We start from the raw sequence: 11,952 nt of genomic DNA, 5'->3' as shown, positions 1-11,952 counted from the left end.
CTCATGGTAAACATTTCAGTATTTTAAAGAAGTATGCTATAATAATTACCCAAAATTTTCCATGGTGCAGTTTTTAATAAAAAGGTTAACCATGCCAGAGGTGAGCATTTACTGAATGCCCAGGGTATGTTAGGCAGTGTGCTGGGAGCTGGACACATGTCCCTGTCCTTCAGGAGACCCTAGTCTATCAGGAGAAGCAGGCTCATCAGTAACTGATTTAATCTCATAAGGGTCACAGTGGGAGGACATACTGGCTAATATAAAAGGGATGCATCAACACTGCCAGGAATGGAATAAAAAGTGGAATTAAAATCTGAGGAGAAAGATCACTTGGAAGATACAAAGATTAGGCCACACAGTACATACAATATGTTTCAGGAACCTGAATCCTGAAAAGCCACAATAATAATGTCTAATTTTTAATAAGTGTTTATTATAGCACAGACACAAGGCTGAGTACTTTGAATTATTATCTCACCTACTCCTCACATTATCCCGATGAGGTAAATTCCATTACTGCATGATCGCTGCCTTACAAGTGCAGGGATTGTGGCCCTCACTTATATATACCCTGCCTCAGGTTAAGTGGTCCACACTTTATATGCTCAATGACTTATGCAGTCTCCCATTCCAGTTTGATTTTTATTTTGTTGGCACTGGGGACTCAATAAGTGTTACAAATAAATAAGTAATAGAACCAGATTTCAGAGAATTAGTGGGTGGCAATGTAGATCATAAGTTAGATTACAGAGCAGGAAGGCCAGGCTAATTATTAGGAAACAGATACAGAAAACCCTATGAAATGGGATTGAACTAATGCAGCAGCAAGATGATGGGGAGGAAAGAGAGAGCCTAAAGAATATTCACTGCAAGATCTGGCTGTTTTTACAGATCCAGTACCATTTCCTACCTCTAATATTCAAAACCCCCCTGCTTTTCCTACCTACGCCTTACACGTCAGATGTTTCATATCTCCATACATCTAATGTTCAGTTTAAATACTTTTTTGTGTCTGAAACTGTCATTAATTTCTCACCTTTCCTCCTATCCTCACCTATAAAATGTATAAGGCTCATAATTCTGTTTTCATAGCACTGCATACATTCACTACTGCATTTTATAGCATTAGCTTCATCCACTTCATCTGTCACCTACATATTGATTCAGAACCATGTTTTAGTCATCTCTGCATTTCACTGCTGCCAACAGAAAATGGCACACAAACAAAAAAGTCTAAAATACAACACATATGTTTTTAAAATGTCTCTTTTCTCATTTCCCAGTTGGACTATTGGTAGCTTTCTCTTTCTGTTAAGCAAAAAGATATGATTTTTCATTTTCATATTATAACTGACAAATTAAAAGTACAACTTGGTATCCAAACCGGTAATCGGCAACTTCTGCAATTTTTAAAAAGTGACCAGTTTCTCTCCTGATTCTTTTCTTATACTTTTAAGACAATTTATCAACTTCTGCATGCTTCAGTTAATCACATTTAATTGTTTTCTACTATATGTTAGGTATTAGGTAGAACATAGTCTCTGTCACAACTGAGAAAGAAAACTACAGCATCAATAGAAAATATGAATAAAACAGAAATATGCCAAATAAAATTATTATTTTACATTTTACTCTAAACCAAACCAAGCTTCAGCACAGTAATGTAGAGGCATTTGTAACTACTATCAACAGCCAATAAAACTGGTATTTTGAAAGTCATCTGGTATGGTCCCAAATACATGGAAATAGGGGTCCACTTTAGGGCTATCTGAAAGTTACTTAGGGGGAATAAACATCTCCATTGAGGGGTTTCTTGGGATGCGAGGCTTCTATGCTAAAACTCAGAAAGTATCAGGTAAACCAGGACAAGTTAGTCTGGTCCTTTTTCTGACTGAAAAAGAGAAAAACGCACACACACACACATACACCAGCAAGCGAAAGAAAGAAACAATCCATTCCAAGGGGGAAAATGTCCAAGTGCTACTCACTCTGAGCTAGTGACTAGTTTCAGGGTATGGTTACTAAGAACTAGCATCATTTGTGTTATTAAGTAATGTGAGGTGTTTAAAAGCCCAACGTAATAAAGACAATAGCCATTCTCAGTGTTGGTACTAACTTTGATAGGTAACTATACTCTGGACTGTAGAAGGTTGAATAAATTTACTTAATCCCCAAAATATCACAGGCCTAAAATCAGGTACAAATGAGCAGAGACAACATATATCATGACAGATGTTGATACAGTTGACTTAGAGGGGAAAAACCGATCTCCAGAATAAATCAAGTGGTAAGGGAATATATATTTTCAGAAATGGTAGTATTTTCATATTTTCCTTAAAAATTAGAAAAATCTAAAAGTATTTTCCAGGTCACTTATTTATTAGCTAAGTGCCCTTAGCTGAACATTAGATGATTCCTCTTAGCCAGAGCTTCCCTAATGTGGGTAAAAGAATTCCTGGGCTGGTCTGATGAAGTCAGAGCTCCTGGGCTAGTCACCTCCAGCCACAGGTGGCCCTCCCTGCCCAGTGTGCTGTGGAAACCGTGTGATGTTCTATGTGTCTTGACATCACAAAGATAAAACCACTATTCCAAGTTAGGTATTTCCTCATGTGTAAAACGCCTAAAACATCAACCTCCTCATCTGGATGTTGTCAGAAGCATGAAATAATGTATAAAACGAATTAGAACAGCGGTTCTCAACCTGAGGGTTGCGACCCCTTTGGTGGTCGAACGACCCTTTCACAGGGGTCACCTAAGACCATCCTGAATATCAGATACTTACATGACAATTCATAACAGTAGCAACATTACAGTTATGAAGTAGCAACGAAAATAATTTTATGGTTGGGTCACAACATGAGGAACTGTATTTAAAGGGCCAGAAGGATGAGAACCACTGAATTAGAAGAATATTATGATCATCATAAAAGCTTATTCAGATATGACAATAAGTTTAATTTTACAAAATCCCAAGAGGATTAAAAAAAGAGGTTGAGGTATCAAATATGAAAACAAAGAACTCACCTGACCAGAGGATGCTAACAAGTTAATTGTTGTCAGAAGCATCCAGCCTCTACTGGCTTCTTCACTCTGATTGATTTCTAGGAACTGGACAATGGCCCGACTTGCAGCCTCTATAAAAGCAAAGGAAAAGGCAAGCTATTAGGTGGGGGCGAGGGGAGGAATCACATATAAAGAGGTTCTTCCTTAAAATCTGCAAAGAAATGATCATTTACTAAGCACACACTTTGTATCAGCACTATTACATGCTCTATGTACACACAGTAAAGAGCAATGTTTTCATGGCACACATAGTATATCATCCTATCCTTCGGAAATGTAAAACTCAACCTACATATTTTAGTGGAAGGTATGTCACAAAATAGTCAAAATGAGCCGTGGAAGAGTTAAAGTGCGAACTAAGCCTGCCTAGAAAGCAAGTATAGGTGTTCTCTACTTTTCAAAGTTCACACTGGGCTGCTTCACTTTTTGATGAAAGACCTATATAAGTCCCTGTTTTTTGCTAACTAAAAGAAATCAGAAAATGATTTTTACTTTAACAAAAAAAGGTGAAAAATGAAAATTTAGCACTTGTCTTGCAGGGAGCTGTTCTAGAGGCAGTGCACCAGGTGCAGTGAGCGTGACCCTGCTAGCTCCCTCCCCGGGAACTACATCCCAGCATCCAACTCCGCAGCTTTGATCTATGTCTGTGAGCATCTGTACGTTACCTCGATTTATTTTGTGTATTCATTAGCAAGATGTGTTATGGTATCGGAAAAGCCTAAGAGAGCTCATAAGGATGTTAAGTTTAGCGTAAAACTGGACACAATTAAGCATTTCGAACACGAGGAAGAAAATACATTGTAAGTGTGTTGAACTTCATGTAGCCAATATTCATACTATTTAACATGCAGAAAGAATCTTGGAAGCTAGAATCTTGGTTGTGCTAGTAGTAAAGTGGTCTCTTTTAGGGAGCATCCAGTAACGAATAAAATCGAAATTCTGCTGCTTGAGGGGACTGATGGGTGTACAAAGCATGGTGTATATTTATCGTTATCATTCCTGCATTAACTGTATGTTAGTGTTATTTTAGGTTTTATGTGTGATTTGGTATGATCTGAAAGGTTATTTCTGGAATCTGGGAATGACCAAAATTTTTCCATATAAATTAAAGTTACATATTTCTTCAAATTATGCCGTTTCAGTTTATAAAAGCTTTCATAGGCAAGTTCTACTTTTGGATAACAGGGAAACCTGTATAGGTTTGTCTAGGAAGTGGGGGCCAGTGGGAATGAAACCAAGCAATTAGGAGCAGAAATAAAAGGGTAGCTAGAGGAAAGAGCATAACGTACTGATCAAGACAAAGAACTGTAATAATACTGGGTTAACATTCTAGAAGAGCATACTTTGAGAATTAGATTAGAAGAAAGTCAACGTAGTGATAGGAAACTCATGCCTATTTATGATGGAAGGTAAGCTAAGGACTGTATTTGACTCTTTGGGCAAGAGGGAGCAAATGCAGTTTCTTGAACAAAGGAGGTGCTGAGAGGATTACCCTACGACTATTAACTTACTAATAATGTATATGACAAACTGGGAAGGCAGAGACCAGTGGAGGGAAGAAATTAGGAGGTTGCCTTCATGATATACATAAGTGGTGACTTGAACAGCTGACAGTAGGAAGAGAGAAAACAGGGGGAGAATCATTCACAGAACTGTGATGTTGCAAGAATCTTTGAAAGTTAATTTAGCTCATTATTTTTTTAGAGATAAGAGGAAATGGATAAATCCCTAACCATATACTTAATTTCATCAGTAGAGAGTTTGTCAATTTTCATATGGATAAACAAGATGAATGTTAACTACTTGTAGATTTAACTCATTTAATTGTTACAAGAACTATATGAGCTACTTTCTATTATTATACCCCTTATAAGAGAAATTAAGAAATGGAGAGGTTAAGTTAACTTGCCTAGAGTCACATAGCTAGTCAGTGACAGAACTTACATTCAAGTCCAGACTGTCTAGCCTGTAAGAGACAAAAGACAGTGATAAAAAAACAAACAAAACAAAACAAAAAACACAACCTGGAAAAGAGGGAAGCCAACAGATGACTGGGTTATTATTACTTAATACAGGGGTCCTCAAACTTTTTAAACAGGGGGCCAGTTCACTGTCTGTTGGAGGGCCGGACTATAGTTTAAAAAAAACTATGAACAAATTCCTATGCACACTGCACATATCTTATTTTGAAGTAAAAAAACAAAACGGGAACAAATACAATATTTGTATTTGCATGTGGCCCGCGGGCTGTAGTTTGAGGACCCCTGATTTAATATCTCAAAAGTGAAGTTATTATATTCAAATGTTCACTGCTTTACAGCCTCTCACCCCGTTCTAGAGAATAAACAGAAGGTGAGCAATCTCCTTGCCTACCTTGTTCACTGGGGGTCCTCAGTGTGAAGCACGTGACTGCACAAAATGGGGGCTCAATAAGTATCTGTTAAATGGGTGAATAAACCAACCAAGGTTGATTAAAGAAGGACACAATGAGCTCAACTTCTGATGAAAATTAAGAGGTTTGGATTTACTAGGAGTAACGGAAATTCCTGCAAGTTTTGAAAAGGGGAGTAAGATAGAGAAAGCAATGTTTAAGGCTGATTAAATTGTGAAGGTTCATTAGAGAGGGAGAAAACAAAACAATACCACCGAAAAACCTTCATTAACAATCATGGTTTGGGGTCAATGGTAAAAGGTGACCTGCAAATTTTTCCTGCAAGCTTATAATGGACCCAGCCATTTGCTACATTACATGAGGAGTCCTCGTTCCTTGATAGGAATTAAATGCTCATGGAAGGAAGACAACTCCTTCCCAGTTAGCTTAAATTCTCAGTGAAAGGCTGACATGCTATGCTTTCATTTCTTAAGCTTCTTCACAATTAGGCAACTTTGGTTTTAAATTGTGTATTTTCAACTTTGTAACTCAACATCTCTTAAAAAACTATCTGAATCTTCAAGTAATTATTTCACAATTACAGACTGTAATGAAATTCCATTTCATAAAAAAACATTCATTAGTAAATGAACTGATCAGTACCACTTATGCTTCTCAAGGGGTGGGTAAAAGGAGATTTTGAAGAACTCAATTTAAGAGGCAAAGTTATCTTTCTGATAAAGAAGTTAGAAACCTATAGATATGACCACTCTGAGTGAATCTGAATTCTACCCACTATTAATGTTAAGAGAAAACTGGACAAATATGTATTTTTACTGCTATTCAATAAGTTGTCAAATATAAACAACGAATGCTAATGCTTATTTTGAGAACCAAAACACCAAAAATGGCCCAGCTGGTGTGGCTAAGTCATTGAACATGGAGCCATGAACCAAGAGGTCACCTGTTCAATTCCTGGTCAGGGTACATGCCTAGGTCATGGGCTCAATCCCCAGTAGGGAGCATGCAGGAGGCAGCCAATTGTTATTTCTCATCCATGTTTCTATCCCTCTCCCTTCCACTCCCTCTAAAATAAATAAAAACACTAAAAACAAACAAACCAATAAAAACCACCAAAAATGTACTCTTGGCTTGAAAAAATTATATTTGATCAACCGCATTTATAGGAGTGTATGCTTTCTTCTGTTTTGGTTGACAATGAACACGAAGCTATTCTTCAAAATAAGAAAAGACAAATAATGGAATAAAAAAACCCCACAATGCTCTATTTGTTATAAGCATTACAACAGTTTAATAGATTGCTGATCTGATTAAATAAGATAATACCTGTGGGGAAAAAACCTTGAAAAGGATCAAGACAGTATAATTATTAATAATATCCCTCTAACAACTTTACCAACTGAAGTGCTCTTTTTGATAAAGTGAAGAAGACTTAAGTTACATCAGGAATAATGTAAAATTATATTATCTGGCTTTGAATTATATGCTTATACAGACAAAGAAGTCTATATGTAACAAAAGTATTTGGAAACATTTTATTTTCACCTACTCTTTTTAGTGCTGCCATTCAAAACACCTTTAGAACTTTTGAAAGAAAAACACTCCTATTCAAAAAAAAATATTGCACTGGAATCTTTTAATTTCACTTATATGTAACAAATACAAATTTAAATGATGGTTTAACCCAAGGTTGTAAGAGTTAATGAAAAAAACATTATCTCATATTGCAAGGTGCCAATCATTTGATTCAAGCTTTAGCTTTCACACTGCATTCCAATACATACAGTTAGATTCAAAAATACAGAAATGGAGTTAGTGTGATTCATTATTAGATTAAATAATGAATAGAATGTAGACAATTGTAAAATAAATTTAAGTTCCTAGTCTATATTGAGAGAATATAAGTGAATTCAATGAGCATTCAGAACAATCAGAACATAAAACTTGTTAATAATAAATGCAATACAACAATTTTTCCTTTGCAAAGTCCTTTATTTTTGCAGTCCATTTAAAGTGTAGCCATTTTCAAACTTATGCTTCAGATTGACAATGTGAGACATGTCAATAGTATTGTTACATTTACTCCAGTAAAGAAGAAACCAAACCCTCAACAACCCTTCCCATCTGTCTCCTGACCCCCTAAAAAACCTTCCATAAGTTAGTCAGAAAAACAGTATTAGAATTCATGACTTCCATGCTTCTTTTCATTTGATGATAACATAATCACACCTTGGGAATAAAATTACCTGAAGGTGTTGTGGCTTTGAAATCCATGGAGGACAGCTGGGCACAATGATTTTCTGTTTAAAAAAAAAGGCTGGGTTGTCTAATTGGGGATTCACTACATTACACTAGTTCCACAAGATGCTGCACGAGATGCCAACTGTAGTAGGCATCACCGGGTTTCTCTACCACTTGGCTGCTGCCCATTTCGGATTGCACCACTGGGTTTAACAGTGGCACCTCACATGCACCAAAGTCATTAATCATAAACTAAAGCTATTTTTTCACAGGTGGGAATTTTCTGCTTTAATGGTGAAAACTGATTATTGTTCCCTTAGAATTAAGCAGACTGCATTCTAAACTTAACTACACAAGGTAAAGAAAATATCTTAGGCTATAGCTTGTAAACAATACAGCCACAAAGTTATGTATTTTCTCTAATTAATTGAGAGTCACTACATATTTTTTAACAAAAGCCACAGAGAGTTAACAATAAAGAGAGAAGTAAGGGAGACAGAGAACTAGAGCTGTGAAGGTTCCTTGTATTACAAATCAGTCCATGTATACGTTTTGTATATTGATATTGCCAAAACGTTTCCATTCTTATTAACTCTGATAGATTTAAACAACAGAATTGCAGATAAGCAGGGTTCCTACTGAGATATCTATAATCCATGTCAGAAAAGATCTGATAAAAAGACTTGTTATGCAAGTACTGGGTAGGCAACAAACAAAATAACCAGTATTGCACACCAAATTCGGAGGAGTTCTGGAAAAATAATATGACAAACAAATATAGCTATTTTTCATAAAAATAATAGAGGGCTCATTTCACCTGATTTTTTTGGAGAAAAATTATATGAAATATTAACCATAACAATTACTGTCAATGATAATTTCCTGTAAAATAAATGGTTATGTGAGGTATCGAAAGTAGTCAAATTCATAGAAGCAGAAAGCAGAATGGTGACTGTCAAGAGCTGGGAAGAAAAGGAAATGAGGAGCTGCTGATCGATGGGTGTAAAGTTACAGTTATGCATAATGAAAAAGTTCTGGAGATCTACTGTACAACACTGGGCTTTATAGGGAACTGTACACTTAAAAGTTTGTTAGGAGGGCAGATATAGTTATGTGATTTTTACCACAATAAAAATTAATCAATCAATCAGAAAATACAGATGGGGTAAAAAAGAGTAAGATGATTCAGGATGTACTTAGATCTTGAAAGTATAGAATTGTTTCAGTACAAATGATAAAAAAAATCTCCATGAAACTATTTCTGATAACAACACTGACCAAAAAAAACTTCCAATGTTCAGTATAATTTTGTATATTGATATTGATATATAAAAATTATATTTTATTATTTGTCAGACTGGCAAAAATTGCAATAAGTTTTTTGGTGTGCCGAAGAATTTTAATAATTAGTTTGTGTTCCATAAGATAAAAAAAGGTTGAAAATTGCTGTTCTAAGTGATACAGGAGTGAATACAATAGACAATAAAATTAAAGAAGTAAATAAAAAGATGCTTTAAATGACGACAAAGCTCTAAAGGAAGTATTTAAAGTGACTACAAATACAAGTATACTAACTGGTGTGGGATAGATTAGAAAATATCTATTTGAAATAAGGTGATTAAGAAAGGTTTTTCTTATGTAGGTAAAATTTACACAAATTTAATTGAATCTCGCTAGATTCTAAAGTGAGTAAATTTCAAAAGTTTAAACCTAAAAATTACATGGAAGTACATAATATGAAAAAATTATATCTTAAAAATAGCTGGGAAATAAGATGTCATTAGTGGAGAAGGACAAAGGGCACAAGGGACTCTATGAACTATGTAATTTCCTGTTAGAAAAAGGTTGTTTTTTTTTTTTTACAAACATGCTGATTAGGTATTTACAAAGACAGCAACAGAGAAGGAAGAAAATAAAGTTTTGGGAAATTTTTTTTCTAATCTATGAGTAAATATTGTTCAAGAAAGAAAATGCAATGATAGGAGTCAATTTGTGACAGAGAAATTCCCTTATTTAAAATAGCTAAATAGCTAAAACACACACAAATCTTATATTTAAGACCAGCTTCTTATTTCGACAGGAATAACTGAAATTAGGAAAGATAACAAAAGATGCAATCCAACTTGGGAGAGAAGGGAGAAGATAGGGGCAGGAAAGTTACCTTAAATTACCTTACTATCTTTCCTTGGACTTCCTTGAAGGACTGAAAATACAACTAAAACTGTCTCACTTTAAAGTCCCTATGTCAATTCATAAAATGTAATGCTTCTGAATAAGGGATTTTGTTCTCTGTCTAAAAATATTTAATGGCTATTGCTCCAGAAACTTCCTAATGGGCTCCAGAGCTGAGCACAAAGATTGGTCTCTGCTCTCTCCTGAAAGCCCTTCCTATGGCCAGAAATGTGTCCCTCCCAGACTTCATATGTCGAAGCCCTAACTCGTAATGTATTGGTATTGGATGATGGAGCCTTTGGAAGGCAATTAGGGTCAGGTGAGGCCATGAGGGTGGGGCCTTCATGATAGGATTAGTGCCCTTAAAAAAAGAGAGGCCAGAGCTCTCTCTTCTCTCCTCCTGGTAAGACTACATGGAGAATGTACCCTCTGCAAGCCAGGAAGAGAGATCTCACCAGAAACCAATCATGCTGAAGCTGTGATCTTAGACTTTCAGCCTCCAGAAATGTAAAAAAAAATTTTTTCTATTGTTTAAGCCACTGGTCTATAGTATTTTGTTATGGCAGCTTGAGCAGACTAAGACACACAACTAAAATGGCTGTGGAAGTATTTTGTAAAATCATAAACCCATAAGGACAAAAAGAATAGGAAAGATGACAGCAACAGCTTGGATACTAAAATAGCAAAGAAGTTAGTGGTAATTGACTTAGTAAATTCTACATCTTAAAAAATGCACAAAAAAAAAAACCATACAACAAAACTACAAGAACCAAGAGGCTCAGGAACTGGTGGCACTAGGTACCTCTGAAAGCAGAGGTAGTGTGAAACTGTACACTGAAGGATTGGGGAAATACTTTTAAGAGCAGCTAGGCACACGATGCAATATACAGATCATGTATCCTAGAAATGTACTCCTGCAAACTATATGACCCTTTTGACCAGTGTCACCCAATACATTTAATTTAAAAAAATAAATGTCATTCTATAGACTGTCACTGAGAATGAGTAAACAAGTTAAAAAAAAAAAGCATCTGGATCCCAGATCCCCATTACAAAATGAGCACTAGACTGTAGGTTTACTCAATGTAAAGAATAAGAGCAGTGTTTGGATTGGGCAAGGGGGATGATGATACCACACCAGGCACAGCTATGGGCTCATGGAGACAAAGTACTAAAACTCAAGTACTGAATGCTGAGGGCCCTCATACCTTTCCCCTACTTGGCTTCCAACATGCTCAGAGTCGGACATGTATGGTTTAGGTAAGACTGGACATTCTTCTCTAGGGATTCTGTTTAGCCAGGGAAAGATGGCCAACAAAATGGCCCAGCAAGATCACCCTGGGCTAATGTCCTGAGTTGCAAGCTCCACCCATAAATACAAAGCCACCCAGCAGCTTTCTATCCATTCTTATACAGGAACAGATGGCCAAGGATGAGATATGTGAGGACGTATTCCAACATAAAAGACAGAAAGAAAAATTAACAAAAAAAGGAAACCTTAAAGAAACAGACTATAAAATCTGAAAAGAAAAACAAAACCTCAGATAGCTAAGTGAAGAAAATCCATTTTAAGAAAAACAATAAAAAAGAAAAAAACTCCTATAATTTAAATTACAATGTCACAAATAAAAACCTCCAAGGAAGGGATAGATTATAAAACTCAAGAGCTCTCTTAGCAAGTAGAGTAAAAAAAAACAAAGTCAGAGATGAAGATAAGAAAATGAGAGACAGCCTGGCAGGCGTGGCTCAGTGGTTGAGCATCTACCTATGAACCAGGAGGTCACGATTTGATTCTAGGTCAGGGCACATGCCAGGGTTGCCGGCTTGTCCCCCAGTGTGGGGACTGCAGGAAGCAGCTGATCAATGATTTTCTCTCATCATTGATGCTTCTCCCTCTCCCTTCCTCTCTGAAATCAATAAAAATAGATTTGAAAAAAAAAGAAAATGAGAGAGAGAGAGAGGGTGTGTGTGTGTGTGTGTGTGTGTGTGTGTGTGTGTGCGCGCGCGTGCGCGCGCGCGCGCGCGTCTTAGGGATATACCTGATTAGAAAGGGAAAATAGAGGGAAGGATATTATTATATAAGG

At 36.2% G+C, this 11,952-nt stretch overlaps 1 protein-coding gene across 4 annotated transcripts in view; it reads right to left on the bottom strand.

The window, feature by feature from the left end:
• Positions 1 to 11,952, bottom strand: part of WDFY3 (WD repeat and FYVE domain containing 3) — a 182,869-nt gene that overhangs the window by 148,550 nt on the left and 22,367 nt on the right. For all 4 annotated transcript variants that reach the window (XM_006768666.2, XM_006768667.2, XM_006768668.2 and 1 more), the window contains exon 3: positions 3,025 to 3,134. In XM_006768666.2, the coding sequence (XP_006768729.1) occupies positions 3,025 to 3,134 (110 nt within the window). The remainder of the gene's footprint in view (positions 1 to 3,024; positions 3,135 to 11,952) is intronic.

The sequence above is a fragment of the Myotis davidii genome, unplaced genomic scaffold (assembly GCF_000327345.1).
Source record: "Myotis davidii unplaced genomic scaffold, ASM32734v1 scaffold420, whole genome shotgun sequence".
Classification (NCBI taxonomy): Eukaryota; Metazoa; Chordata; class Mammalia; order Chiroptera; family Vespertilionidae; genus Myotis; species Myotis davidii.
Note: the sequence above shows the minus strand (reverse complement) of the source record. Positions and strands in the feature narration are given on the sequence as shown.